Here is a 15,573-nt window from a genome sequence, read left to right on the forward strand (position 1 = left end):
CCTCATAAAAATGAGTTGGAAAATATTCCCAATTATTCTCTGTAAGAGTTTGTGTAAGATTATTTATTTCTTAAATGTTTTAAATAAGTCCATCTTTGACAGTTTTGAATAATGGATTTAATTTGCTAATTTCATTTTATTGTGGCCAGGAAACATCTTTGTATGATTTTAGTCCTTTTAAATTTATTGAGCCTCATTTTATGATCTAACATAATATGGTCTCTTCTGGAGAATTTCCCATGTGTATTTGAGAAGAATGTATATTCTGCTGTTGTCTGATAGAGTGTTCAGTAGATGCCTGTTAGGTCTCATTGGTTTATAGTGTTGTTCAAGTCTTCTGTTTATTTGTTGATCTTCTGATTGTTCTATCCATTGTTGAAAGTGAGGTACTGAAGGTTCTAATATGTGGCAGGAGTTTCTCATTCTCATGCTGTATTAGGGTTCTCCAGAGAAACAGGATGTGTGTGTGTGTGTGTGTGTGCGCGCGCGCGCGCGTGCACGCACGCATGTGTATAACAAAGAGAGAGAGAAAGAAATTTTAAAGAACTGGCTTATGTGATTGCGGAGGCTTAGTGAGTCCAAAATCTGATACGCAGGCTGGTTACTCAGGAGAGAGTTGTAGTTCAAATCCAAAGGCAGTCTGCTAAGCGTTTTACAGTGTCCAGTCTCACATTTAGTTCTTTAATCCATTTTGAGCTTATTTTTGTGTATGGTGTTAAAGAATGTTCTAATTTCATTTTTTTACATGTAGCTCTCCAGTTTTCCCAGCACCATTTGTTGAAGAGACTGTCTTTCCACCATGTATAGTCTTGCCTCCTTTGTTGTAGATTAATTAACCATAGGTACGTGGGTTTATTTGTGGGCTTTCTATCTGTTCCATTGATCTATATTTGTATTTTTGTGCCAGTACCATAGTATTTTGATGGCTATAGCTTTGTAGTATAGTCTGAAGTCAGGGAGCCTGATTCTTGTAGCTCCGTTTTTCTTTCTCAAGATTGCTTTGGCTATTCGGGGTCTTTTGTGTCTCCATACAAATTTTAAGATTTTTTGTTCTAGTTCTGTGAAAAGTGCCATTGGTAATTTGATAGGGATTGCATTGAATCTGTAGATTGCATTGGTTATTATAGTCATTTTGACAATATTCATTCTTCCAATCCAAGAACATGGTATATCTTTCCATCTGCTTGTGTTGTCTTCGATTTCTTTCATCAGTGTCTTATAGTTTTTGGAGTACAGGTCTTCTGTCTCCTTAGGTAGGTTTATTCCTAGGTATTTTATTATTTTTGATGTGATGGTAAATGGGATTGTTTCTTAAATTTCTCTTTCTGATCTTTCATTTCTAGTGTATAGAAATGCAACAGATTTCAGTGTATTAATTTTATAACCTGCAACTTTACCAAATTCACTGATGAGCTCTAGTAGTTTTCTGGTAGTGTCTTTAGGATTTTCTATGTATAGTATCATATCATCTCCAAACAGTGACAGTTTAACTTCTTCTTTTCCAATTTGGATTACTTTTATTTCTTTTTCTTCTCTGTTTGCCATAGCTAGGACTTCCAAAACTATGTTGAATAAAAGTGTCAAGAGAGGAAAACATAGGCAGAACACTCTCTGACATAAATTGCAGCAGTATCTTTTTTGATCTGTCTCCCAGAGTAATGGAAATAAAAACAAAATTAAACAAATTAGACCTAATTAAACTCAAAAGCTTTTGCACAGCAAGAGAAATCATAAACAAAATGAAAAGACAATCTACAGATTTGGAGAAAATATTTGCAAATGAAGTGACCAACAAGGGATTAGTCTCCAAAATTTACAGACAGCTCATATAGCTTAATATCTTCAAAACAAACAACCCAATCAGAAAATGGGCAGAAGACCTAAATAGACATTTCTCCAAAGAAGACATACAGATGGCCAAGAGGCACATGAAAAGATGTTCAACATGCCTAATTATTAGAGAAATGCAAATCAAAACTACCCTGAGATACCAATTCACACCAGTCAAAATGACTATCATCAAAAAATCCATGAACAATAAATGCTGGAGAGGGTGTGGAGAGAAGGGCACCCTCCTACACTGGTGGTCCGAATGTAAATTGGTACAGCCACTATGGAGAACAGTATGGAGATTCCTTAAAAAACTAAAAATTGAGCTACCATATGATCTTGCAATCCCACTCCTGGGCATATATCTGGAGAAAAACATGGTCCAAAATGATACATGCACCCCAGTGTTCATTGCAGCACTGTTTACAATAGACAGGACATGGAAGCAACCTAAATGCAATCGACAGAGGAATGGATAAAGAAGATGTGGTACATATGTACAATGGAATATTACTCAGCCATTAAAAAGAATGAAATAATGCCATTTGCAGCAAAATGGATGGACCTAGAGATTGTCATACTGAGTGAAGTAGGTCAGACAGAGAAAGAGAAATATAGTATAATGTCCCTTATATGTGGGATCTAAAAAGAAATGATTCAAATGAACATTTACAAAACAGAAACTGAAAACGAACACAGAGTTAGAGAACAAACTTATAGTTACGGGAGGGCAAAGAGTCGGGGGAAGCGATAGTTTGGGGAGTTGGGGATTGACATGTACACACTGCTATATTTAAAATGGATAACCAACAAGGACCTACTGTATAGCACAGGGAACTCTGCTCAATATTATATAAAACCTAAACAGGAAAAGAATTTGAAAAAGAATAGATACATGTATATGTATAACTGAATCACTTTGCTCTACACCTGAAACTATCACAACGTTGTTAATCAACTATACTCCAATATAAAATAAAAAGTTAAAAAAAAAAAAAAGGCAGTCTGCTGGCAGAAATCCTTCTTCCTGGGGAGAGATCAGTCTTTGTTTATTAAGGCCTTCAGCTGACTAGATGAGGCCCACCCACATTATGGATGGCAATCTGCTTTATTCAGAATCCAGTGATTTAAATGTTAATCTCATCCATAAAAGTGCCACAGAAATATCCATTATAATGTTTAACCAAATGTCTGGGTACCATGGCTAAGCCAAGTTGACACATAAAATTAACCATCACACATGCATTTCCACACTCTGCCTCCAGAAGTTTGTAAAAAGTAGCATTTAAGTGTTCTTTAAGTGGTCTTCCCTTTAGTCTTTATTATCCTCTAATATACTTACAATATAAATCAGTTTATAGAATTAGAAAAACCTGGTTCAAGGCCAGCTCTGCAACTTCTTATCTTTGTGACTTTGAACAACTCTAAATTTTCTCTACGTTACGATTTAGGAAATTGAAGCATTAATTGTCCAGGGTGATAATGCAAATTAGAACTAGTGGTTAAATTCTATTGGAATTCTTGCTCTTGTACACACTTCATTATAAATAGTGTTTTGAATTTGACAGCAATGAAACACATCTTATAGGTTTTTAAACTATATATGAGAATTTCATTTGAGAATGACAGGTGTATGTTTTATTAAGTACTATTTAATTAGTGAGATGACTACCTTTAGTTCTTGCTTTATCATAGACTTTTTTTTTTAACTGGCTGCAGCTGTGGGTTGGCTGCTGCTTTTCTTTTTAAAATTTATTTATTTTTGGCTGCATTGGGTCTTCGTTGCTGCACGCAGGCTTTCTCTAGTTGCGGCGAGCGGAGGCTACTCTTCATTGTGGTGCGCGGGCTTCTCATTGCGGTGGCCTCTCTTGTTGCGGAGCACGGGCTCTAGGTGCGCGGGCTTCAGCAGTTGCAGGACGCAGGCTCAGTAGGTGTGGCTCGCAGGCTCTAGAGCGCAGGCTCAGCCGTTGTGGCCCATGGGCTTAGTTGCTCCGCGGCATGTGGGATCCTCCCGGACCAGGGCTCGAACCTGTGTCCCCTGCACTGGCAGGGAGATTCTTAACCACTGCTCCACCAGGGAAGCCCTATCATAGACTATTGAATCACTGTTGTCCTAAATTTTTCAGTTTGCAAGCATGTATGGGTATCTTTTATTTCTTTGTTCCAGGGGTGTTCTAAGAATGATGTCAGTTACATGTATAAGATAGTGATCATTGGTGACAGGAATCTTAAGAGAACATTTAACTTACTGCCAGTTTCAGGGAAGGAGAGCCCACAGCTTCTTTTAATAGTACGTCATTTTATTAATGACTTTTGCTGAAAGAAAACTGTTTCTTCATGGAAATCCTAAAAAAAATTCTTCTGGGCTAAATTATTTCAGAATACCCTCATAAAAAACTAACTGAATAGATATTAGCTGAAAGAGTTTGAGCTTAATTTTCATACTGGAGAATAATCTAATGGTTTGGAATGGAGATTTTTATTTTATAGTCCAGCTTATTTGCATTTCAGGAGGGAGTATAATGTAAATAAAGTTAGATCTGGGTTTAAGTTCCAGCTCTGCCACTTAATAACTTGTATCTTTGGGCATGTTGTTAATTTTTCCAAGTTGCAGTGCCTATTTCATAAGGTTATTGAAGGCTTACAAGATATTCACTTAAGAAGTACCTAACTCAGTCCTAGATATGTTGAAGGAACTGAACAAATATTGGTGTCATCCATCTTTTCCTGTGTTTACATGTGGACAAATGGGAATGTCGGTGAGAAATAAGAGGGGAATCACTTCCCTATGCTCTGGAAATACATTTTTCTGGCACTAATGGGAATGATACATCTCTTCTAATACTTGTTTTAGTCATAGTTAATGGCTTATGATAGGTATGATGTTTGTTGCCTCTCTGCTTTTTTATAACTTGACCTTTTTTAAAAAAAGCTTACACAAGGATGCTTATAAGAGATATGTATGTGTTTGAATATATATAAATGTCACACAATGGTCTTAAAATTTGAAGAGAATAACCGTGAAGGCCATATAGTCCTTTTTGTTTCTTGGGGCAGAATTCCCCTTCCTGAACTCCTTGATTATAGATAGGAATTAGTGCTCTATGTGAATAGCTTTAGTGATTGTGCCCTTACTCCCTCTTACGACAGTCATTCTGTTTTTAGAATGCTCTATTAATTAGGCAGTTCTTCCTCATTTTGTCCTTTATTATATCCTATAATAATTCTACCTGTTGATCCATTCTACTCACAGAGATTCACAGAATAGACAAACTTTATTCCACATGTGTGCAGGAATCATGTCTTAGTCATCTTTCTATCCTCACAGAGTCTAGGATAGTAAGTACCCAGCTCAAAATAGGGGTATTATTCAATGAATAATTGAGGTTCAGATTTCTAAGGCACTTTTGTATTTTTTTCATATATAAACTTTTAAAATTTAGTCTACATTTTTTATTACTCCTGGTCAAAAATTATTTTTTTCAACTGTATTGACAAAATTAAACCAGGAATATTGATTTATGTTTATGTCTGATATCACTTATCATATAATCTAGAAATTAATATTTCTTCCAAGGATAGAATTTTAAAATTCAACATCATTTACATCTCTTTCATTCAGTTTTTCTTGCAATATGCTCTATTTCTGAAGATTGAAAACATATTAACATAGTGTCTTATTTCTTACACTTTCCTTTGCAGTGTCTTTTGTACTCATTACAGGTGATTACATTTTCTGTGATATTAATAGAGTAAATGCTCTACTTCATTGGCTTATCAGACTGGACAAAAATAAGCAACATCCATCTATATACTATTTAAGAAAAAGATGTAAACATAATAATAAGGAAAAGTTAAAAATAAAAGTACAAATATATATCATCCAAGCACTGGCTAAAGGAAAGCTATTGTAGCTATATCAATGGTAAACCAAAAAAATGTTAAGGGAAAAAGCATTAATAGAAATAAATGGAGTTACTTCATAACAGTAAAAGGGCTCAATTCACCTAGGAGTTATAATAATTCTAAATATATATTCACATTTTCTGTGATTTTTAAACTTGCTGTATTATGTATTACTTATATTTAACTGAATGCTCTCTTCCTAATTTCATGCCATCACCAAATTTTTAAAATCATTTTTCTTGATAATCTTTTTTGGTTTTTGTTTACATCTTTATTAGAGTATAATTGCTTTACAATGGTGTGTTAGTCTCTACTTTATAACAAAGTGAATCAGTTATACATATACATATGTTCCCATATCTCTTCCTTCTTGCGTCTCCCTCCCTCCCACCCTCCCTATCCCACCCCTCCAGGCAGTCACAAAGCACCGAGCTGATCTCCCTCTGCTATGCGGCTGCTTCCCACTAGCTATCTACCTTACATTTGGTAGTGTATATATGTCCATGCCTCTCTCTCGCTTTGTCACAGCTTACCCTTCCCCCTCCCCATATCCTCAAGTCCATTCTTTAGTAGGTCTGTGTCTTTATTCCTGTCTTACCCCTAGGTTCTTCATGACATTTTTTTTCTTAAATTCCATATATATGTGTTAGCATACGGTATTTGTCTTTCTTTATCTGACTTACTTCACTCTGTATGACAGACTCTAGGTCTATCCACCTCATTACAAATAGCTCAATTTCGTTTCTTTTTATGGCTGAGTAATATTCCATTGTATATATGTGCCACATCTTCTTTATCCATTCATCCGATGATGGACACTTAGGTTGTTTCCATCTCCGGGCTATTGTAAATAGAGCTGCAATGAACATTGTGGTACATGACTCTTTTAGAATTATGGTTTTCTCAGGGTATATGCCCAGTAGTGGGATTGCTGGGTCATATGGTAGTTCTATTTGTAGCTTTTTAAGGAGCCTCCATACTGTTGTCCATAGTGGCTGAACCAATTCACATTCCCACCAGCAGTGCTAGAGGGTTCCCTTTTCTCCACACCCTCTCCAGCATTTATTGTTTGTAGATGTTTTGATGATGGCCATTCTGACTGGTGTGAGATGATATCTCATTGTAGTTTTGATTTGCATTTCTCTAATGATTAATGATGTTGAGCATTCTTTCATGTGTTTGTTAGCAGTCTGTATATCTTCTTTGGAGAAATGTCTGTTTAGGTCTTCTGCCCATTTTTGGATTGGGTTGTTTGTTTTTTTGTTATTGAGCTGCATGAGCTGCTTATAATTTTTGGAGATTAATCCTCTGTCAGTTGCTTCATTTGCAAATATTTTCTCCCATTCTGAGGGTTGTATTTTGGTCTTGTTTATGGTTTCCTTTGCTGTGCAAAAGCTTTTAAGTTTTCATTAGGTCCCATTTGTTTATTTTTGTTTTTATTTCCATTTCTCTAGGAGGTGGGTCAAAAAAGATCTTGCTGTGATTTATGTCATAGAGTGTTCTGCCTATGTTTTCCTCTAAGAGTTTGATAGTGTCTGGCCTTACATTTAGGTCTTTAATCCATTTTGAGCTTATTTTTGTGTATGATGTTAGGGAGTGATCTAATCTTTGATGATCTTTGTTCAGCTGATTTCTTACATAAAGTGAATGACCACCTTATTAATACTAATCCCTACAGCAATCTGTGCTTACTGGTTCCTTTTACCATCAGTTCTCTTTATTTCTGTTCCTGTTTGACCACAGAACAAGGGTATTAGCTAGTAGTTGAGAAAGATATTTGATACTAAATTATATAAAATTACCATATGTAAGAACATCCTTACTGTGAATGACATAGTTTACAAAGCTATCTCTTTAGAATTCTATTTCTTATGCCCTTGAGTTGATCTCTCAGAAGTAAAGAACAGCCTGCCCATAGAAGGAGGAGGAGCCATGTGTTTTGATTCCAACTACCCTGCCTTTCATTTTTACTTCTTGTGGCTTGTTACTGCATTTTGGTATACATGTAATAATTCTAAATCACTTCCTTCATAAGTAATAGGTATGTGTTAAAATGCTTAGATTTACATAGTTTTCCCAAATACTTATTTTTCAGAGTGCAGGTATAATCTTTTAGGAGTCCACATAACAATGTGTAGGCTATTACCTACTACACATCTTATTACATATCTTGACACAGTATCCATTTCTATTTATTCATTGATTCAAGAAACATCTATTGTGTTTCTAGTCTTTGATAAGCAGTATTAGTAATACTATAATAAAACTGTATTAGTTTCATTGAACAGAATAGTAAATTCTCACTAACCCTTTTGTTCCTTTCCTAAGAAATCCAGCATTTAATTCAATTCCTTTCATTGGGGGAGGGGGAGAACAATTACCACAGAAACATGGGTGTCATTTTAATTATAAAATAAATTAATGGAAATCTTTAAATTTTTCAGGATGAGAGAGACCCAGAGAAAGAAGATGAACTGGAATTGAAAAGAGGTCTTTTATATAGAGACTCTGCCTATGACAGTGACCCAGAGTATAGGTATGAGCTTGATTAATACAGTATATAGAGATCTTCTCATAGTTAGTATAAAAATAACCTGGTTTTTAATCTGCAGGATTTGTGGCAAATTTAGACTCAATATTTATTTATTTATATTTTATTTTAACTATGTAAAATCCTATTATAGTATTTTAATGTTTGCCTTACTGAAAATTTTCAGTGAAATCAAATATAGTCAATTAATGGTGGTGCCTTTCATCCTACTTAAAATTTCTAGTGTATTTGGCTGCCTTGCAAATCCACATATTCAGGAGTTACTTCAGGATGTATTTATTCTCATCCTGAATAAATGAGGAAACAACAGGTTTCAAAATTTAGATCATGAGGGCTTCACTGGTGGCGCAGTGGTTGAGAGTCCGCCTGCCGATGCAGGGGACACGGGTTCGTGCCCCAGTCCGGGAAGATCCCACATGCCTCGGAGCGGCTGGGCCCGTGAGCCATGGCCACTGAGCCTGCGCGTCCGGAACCTGTGCTCCGCAACGGGAGAGGCCACAACAGTGAGAGGCCCGCGTACCGCAAAAAAAAAAAAATTTAGATCATGAGTAAGCCTTTTTTATTTTTCTCTTATGTTAATAAGAGAAATTCAGTTCTTCTAGCCTAAAATTTCAGAAATGTTAGTAATAATACAGTTTTTGCAAAATTATACTAGCAAATCTCATGAAGACTTTTGAAAACTTTATGTTAATTGCCATTAAGTGTGGTATTAAAAACTGAATGTAAATTGTGAGTTTATCTAACTAAAGTTTCTCTGAGGCCTTTGATGCTATGCCACTGATTACTATATGGCTTCCACCTTCCTGAGTTTCCTGAAAAACAAGTGTAAGAAAAACGCTCCAGATAATGGAATATGTTTTATTGCTAACTGGTGTTTTGGACTGAAATCTCTGATATTTGCCCTGGAAGCTAGGCTAGGCATTCCATAAACATGTGAGGACTTTTCCTTTTGTCCCTTACACAGAGTATAAGTCTGAACTCCTGTCCAAAGTTACTGCTTCCCATCCTTGAGGAAACCTAGGTCTCTCATGAAGGAAAGTAGTATATTTTAAATGAGTTTGAAGAAAAAGCAATCCAAATGGGAAAAGGAAGGGCCAAGAAAGTGCATACCTTGATGAAGAATTTGTATCCTTTATTGTTGTTACTTAAACTTCTAATTCTTAGATTTCCAGTATATGCATTAGCATCCCAATTTTGCGTTCTGTATCCACGTAATTAATTCTCATTGGGGTAAGAAGTGAGTAGGGTTGATAAAGCAAATGGTCTGATTTTCAAACTCTTGTATGTATAACATGCTTCTTAAAAATATAGATTTCTACTTTCTACCTCCATAGATTCTGGTTCCTAACACACAGAGGTGTGACCTAGAAATCTGCATTTTAAAAAGTATCATGAATGATTCTAATGAAGGTAATATAAGGACCATATTTTGAAAAACATTGGTTTCTATTTAAAGTTTGCCGTAAACCTTAGTATTGGTTCTTTTTCCAGTTCACCAAGCGATGTTAATGGCTAAGCTTTTGGTCACGTGAGACTGTTTCAGTACCTCTCAAGTGAGAGAGTTAAGCAGAGCATCAGGAACGTTCTGAGATTACTTTATATTCCTTGCTGCTTCTCTTGGACCAGTAGGACATACTTGGACCAATAGGACACAGTGGTCAGTGCCTCAAGACATTTTATAGGAGTATCTTTGATAGTAGCTCCAGAAGCTACTGAACTGATCAGGGTATTATTTTAGTTTTATCCCCAAGTCATATTATATAGTAGGCCAAGAAGTCACCCCATTCTACTTTCCATCTGAAAGATGAGAGAACCCACACTCACAGTAGTCACCCACTTGCTTGCCTTAAGGCTTCCATCAGCAGAAATCAAGAGGGAACTTGAGATCTTGGCTAAAAATTACCCCTCTGCAGACATCCATTGACACAGGGGTCAAGAGGAAGTCTGCATGGACCTCTGGAATGGCTGAGTGAGGAGCTCAGCAAGTCCTCTCCTCCGAAAGCAACAAAATTGAACAGAATTGTCAAAAACAACAATTTAAGGACTCTGGAAATTGACCAAAGGAATATAACAAATTGAGGAGCGTTTATCAAGAAAATCTGCTGAAGCTCCATGAGAGCAGTAGGAGCCTGTGGCATTTTGCCTGGAGCTCCAGTCCCTACCCCCCACCCCCCAGCTCCTCAGCACAGAAGTTCTACTGGGGCAGTCACACCAAAAGACAGGCAGCTCTGCTGCCAGAGGGGACTGACTTTATATGGCGCATAGCATAGGAAATTTCATGTGTGGGGGGATTAATGGAAACAATAATGATCCCACTGGCAAACAGTAAGGGAGGGCTTGAGGTCTTACTGCTTACTGGGGCAGCCAACAAAAATCCAAGGACAAGATAGCCACAGTTGTCCTTGATAAAGTTCTACGTATCCCTGGTAGTCTAGAACATTATGTGTATGTATAAGGCTGTAAACATGTTCAGGAGAGACCAGAGAGCATGTTAGGGAGCCACTACTCCATGGCTGAGTGTGAGGCCTTATGAAGGCAGAAAGCAAGTTCCAGGGCAGATTTATCAACCAGATAAACTTTGAATGTATTCCCTAAGCCACACATAGGTCCACTGGCAAAAGATGGAAACGTTATAGGATTATTGACTCAGACCAATCATTTGTTGGTCATCAAGCTATGTTGACGCAGGGGCAACCCCTAGGAGGCCAGGCTTAAAAATAGAAACAATAATTGAAAAAATAAAAATAAAAATGAAGAGACACCAGCAACTACACAGTGCAAGGGAAACAGACTTCACAGCATAGGTCCAGGCAAGTCACTAAACAAAGAATCCAAAACAACTTGGTAACGAGTGAGAACCCAGAGTTGCTACAATTTTTATCTAAATTGTTGTTTTCAACAAAAAATTATGAGACATGCAAAGAAACAGTAAAGTGTGATCCATACACATGAAAAATGACTTACTAGAAACCTCCTGAGGCAGCCCTGGGGATGCAGCAGCTGTGCTTAAAGAACTAAAGAGACGTATAATGACAGTCAAATAGAGAATATTCATGAAGAGATAGAAATTATTTTCTTTCATATTTTTCCCAGGAAAAACTATGCCCAGGACTCAATCCTTTATCTTATGATCTAGATATACATTGTGGCTATCAGCCATGGAGTACAGCAGATGTTCCATGTTTTCTGCAGGAAGAGCAGAACGGCAAATTAGAGTGCTTGTTATTTCATCTTCCGGGCATCAGCCTATCCGTGCTAGCTGTCCTGTGTTTTCCATCACCTTTGAGAATGAAATTCACTTGAAAGAAATCTCTTATCAAGGAGTTATTAAGTGACCTTTTACGTCCAATAATTTAAGATTTGAGAGCTGGATTGGGGAAAGAATTTACTACCCATGAAGACGTCCTTTTCAACTTTCATATTGCCTATGTTTCAGAAAATTTTAGGCATTTGCTATGGTAGCCTTGCCAATTTCCAGGGCCCTGGGATGCCCTTTCTCCTTTTAGTACCTTCTATATATTTTTCAAATTTCTTCAGTTTTCAGGATGTTGAAATTTCTCTATACTGTAGTACACTTCTGGCATCATTATTCAATTTGATCATTAGTCCTAACTAAAGACCAGGCATGAGGTGATGCTTCCTGTAGATGGGAGTTGGCCACAAAAAGAGAGGGGAAGATAAAAATAATTTTAATTTCATGTTTAGAACATGACTTGGCCTTTTATGACTATTACCCCAGATTTTTAGCCGTGTTGTTCTTTTATGGAACTAGCTATTGATATAAACTGTTTTCTATTGTGCATGTTTTGCAGGTTATTAACAGTAAGAATATGCTCAATATAAATGCTTTAATTATGAAATTGTTTATAACAGAATCTCAAACTGAGTAATTTAAACTTTGACTATATATTTTTGAATAACACAGATTGACTATAGTTTTCATTTCCTGCCCATTGCTCACTATCTGATTAACTTGGTGAATTTACCAAGATGTCTTTAGTACTAATAAATGAAAGAAAAAAAGTCTAAATAATATATAGACTTAAAGTCTCTTGAATAACTAAGAATAAGCGTTCAGTTTTAAGTGAGAAAATGTTGCTCAAATCTAATTTGAATTCTTTGGATTTTGTGTTATCTGGTATTTTTATTGATATTTCAGACTAATTTGTGCCTTGGTTCTGTTACAGTATGATGTCTGGAATAACCAATGTCTTCTTGTTTATCTAGTGAATGCTTACTCATTCTTTAGGACTAAATTCAAGTTATTCCCTCTTCTGAGATACCTTTTATGACCTCAGCAAACTGTTAGTCATTTTCTCCTTTATCCTGCCACTTCCTCTCACATATATAATTTCAATTAGCAATATTTATCTCACAGTGATCATTTCATTATATGTCTGTTTTGCCCCCTTCTGTTAAGTGTGAGGCACAGATGTTTTGCTTACCTTTGTTTTTTGACTGCCCATCAAGCTCTCTGACACGTACTAGGAGCTCAATTTTTAAAAAAAACAGTTCAGATATCAAAATTGGGTCTTTTATTAATAATGATCAGTTGCATTTGCTGAAACTCTTTATTATTAAATATCACACATTATGGTTGTGATACTTAGTAACATCTCTGCATAAGGAATCAACCGTGGAATTAATCATGATGAAAGCTGTTAGAACTTATTTGTTGTCAGTGGCTCATTTCTGCACGTCCTTACTCAGAGGAGGGAAGTAAATCACGTATAAGTAACCAGTCTTCAGTATATTTATTTGAATAGACTTCTATTAATGTTTACTGTATAGTTTCTGTGAATAATAAAAGAAGATAAATGGCAACATGCAATTTTTTTCCCGAAGCTTTTAAAATTTTATAGAAAAGCCACTAATTTAGTGCTTTCTAAAGTGTAGTTCCTAGACCAGCAGCATCAGCATGACCCTGGTACTTGTTAGAAATCCAAATTCTTGGACCCCATCTCAGACATCCTCAATTAGTGACTCTGGGGGTGAGGCTCAGTAATGTGGGTTGTAATAAGCCCTCCAGATGACTCTGATGTGTGTTAAAGTTTGAGAATTACTGCTGTAATTTATCAGTAAATTTTGATGTCTTTAATGACATTTTATCTTTGTGTGGTATATTTAAAGATACAGAATGCTTTACAGATTTTATTAGACCACAGTTTAGTCTCTCCCTATCATCTATTCTGAACTCCAAGATTTTGAGTATTTTCCTTCCTACATTCCATCCATCCGTCTATCCATCATCCATCCATTCAATGTCTATAGAGCATACATCACATCCTCAGTACTATTCTACATGTTTTGTCAAAGTTGTGCTTGATAGGAACCTTTATAGAGTATTATGGGAAGAAATTCTTCTCTTATATTATGTCTTTATATTGAATCTTAGATCACAAGTTTAAAGTATAGAATATGCATCATCATCTTTTAATGTCATTTTCAACTCTGGTTATATGAGTACAAATGGCAAATGGCCAATTTTTTTATTCTCATGACCTTCCAGTTATTTATTAGAATTAATATTATTTGCATGGCATATCCATCTTACCCTCTGACCTTCGTTTTCATGTATATAACCTTATAGACATTTTATCTGAAAACTATGTGTCAAGTAGTATGTACTTGGTCTCCATTTCGTACTGATATAGAAAACACTGTCAGGGTTTCAAGTGAGTTTAACCTTCTGTAAGCAAAATACTAGTATCCTAGTCCATGTTAAGCTGCCTGCGACCTTTCTCTTCTCTGTATATATGCTAGGCCTTAAAAAATAAATTTATAATTTATACCTTAGCAACATTTAAGATTTGAAAGTGCTCGGTTCTCAGGTATTTTCCTGATCTCTGTTTTTTTTTGTCTTTTTTTTTCTTAATAGTTTTGTCATTATTAAATAGAGGGCTCCCTATTCAAGTAGCAAGAGTAAATTGCCAAAAAATGTACTGCATTTAATAAAATAGCAATTTTATCCCTGCTTTAAAGATAACCATTTTACGTTATATAGCACTAATTCTGTGTTTTGTAGAGGAGGAACTTTGAATGCTTTGAATGAACGAATGCTGGAGATACTCGTGGTAAAATACAGAAGTGTAGTCTTTAAAAACCTATTACTATAATAAGACTTTTTAAGTGTCGCTTACACATTGTAAACTTATTAATATTCCCAATAATGGAAAATCAGAACTGACTCAATATGTTCACAGTTTATTAGTTAGATAGCCAAATACTTCCATGTCTAGAAGTAAATGTTGCTTTTAAGATTCTGCTACTCTTTGTTTGCACCTGTCCATGCGTATTAGAACCTGTTCTGCAAACACCTCTGTTTTGCAAACACCTCTGTTTCGCAGTTCAGACTTCTAGGATGAGCCAATTCCCAAATTCTCTCCGGAGAACTACAGTACTGTTTACTAAATTGAAAATTTTGCAATTTTAAATAGAAATAAACTTCCTGTCAAAATTTGCAAGATTTTAAAAGCATTAGGATGTCTGTTTTGGCCACTTTAGCTCTTTTTTACAGACCCTTATCAGGTTCACAGTTGCTCCTAAAATTATTTCTGAATTTTATTTATTCACTTATTCATTCATATGATAATTTATGATAGGGATTAGGAATTTGATTTACAATCTCAGAAAAACCTACACAATGATTTTTAAAGTTAGCAGCCCTACTATTACTTACCTTTCTGAGATTTGGGTAGTAGCTTAATAAAAATTCAAATTTCTGTTGACTAGGTTTATTGTGGTAGAACTAGCCCGGCAAAATATAGAGTTCAGAAAAGAACATTATCATCTGACCATCAGTATGCAGTAAAGTTGATGACTGTGGACAACAGGGAGATTAAGGACAGATCTGTGTTTTGTGAAATATTAATTAGTGCATGACTTGACATAAAACAAGAAAAGCAACAAATAAACCAAATACAGCTAAACAAACAAAACACAACATGTGGCACTCCTGAAGTAGTATGCGGGAGGAGAGGCAAATGTGGGGACTTAGGCTGGTAGATATACTTGCAGAGGTACAAAGTACATGCAGAAGAAGTTCTATTAATGTATTTGTGTGTGTGATTTCTCTATCACTTGACTCGAATTGTCCAAAAAAACTGTTTCGAGTGACTGTTTCAGCAGGAGTTAGGCTTGGTGAGAAATTGTATGAAAGACATTGTATTCAGTTGGTTAGACTATTTCTTAAGCAAAGCTAATGAAAGGTGGAAACTATGGCAAGCTCTAAGAATAACACAGCCACTTTGTGCCTTTTTTTGTGACCACTTTTACTGAGTTCAGGT

The 15,573-nt window shown here is 35.8% G+C and overlaps 1 protein-coding gene across 1 annotated transcript in view; it reads left to right on the forward strand.

Annotated features, from left to right (window-relative positions):
* Positions 1-15,573, forward strand: part of SPATA6 (spermatogenesis associated 6) — a gene marked incomplete at its 5' end in the record, with an annotated part of 150,212 nt that overhangs the window by 132,966 nt on the left and 1,673 nt on the right. The window contains 1 exon segment of the mRNA XM_082834204.1: positions 8,181-8,272. Within this exon segment, the coding sequence (XP_082690330.1) occupies positions 8,181-8,272 (92 nt within the window).

The sequence above is a fragment of the Leucopleurus acutus genome (assembly GCF_964270905.1).
Source record: "Leucopleurus acutus genome assembly, chromosome: 2".
Classification (NCBI taxonomy): Eukaryota; Metazoa; Chordata; class Mammalia; order Artiodactyla; family Delphinidae; genus Leucopleurus; species Leucopleurus acutus.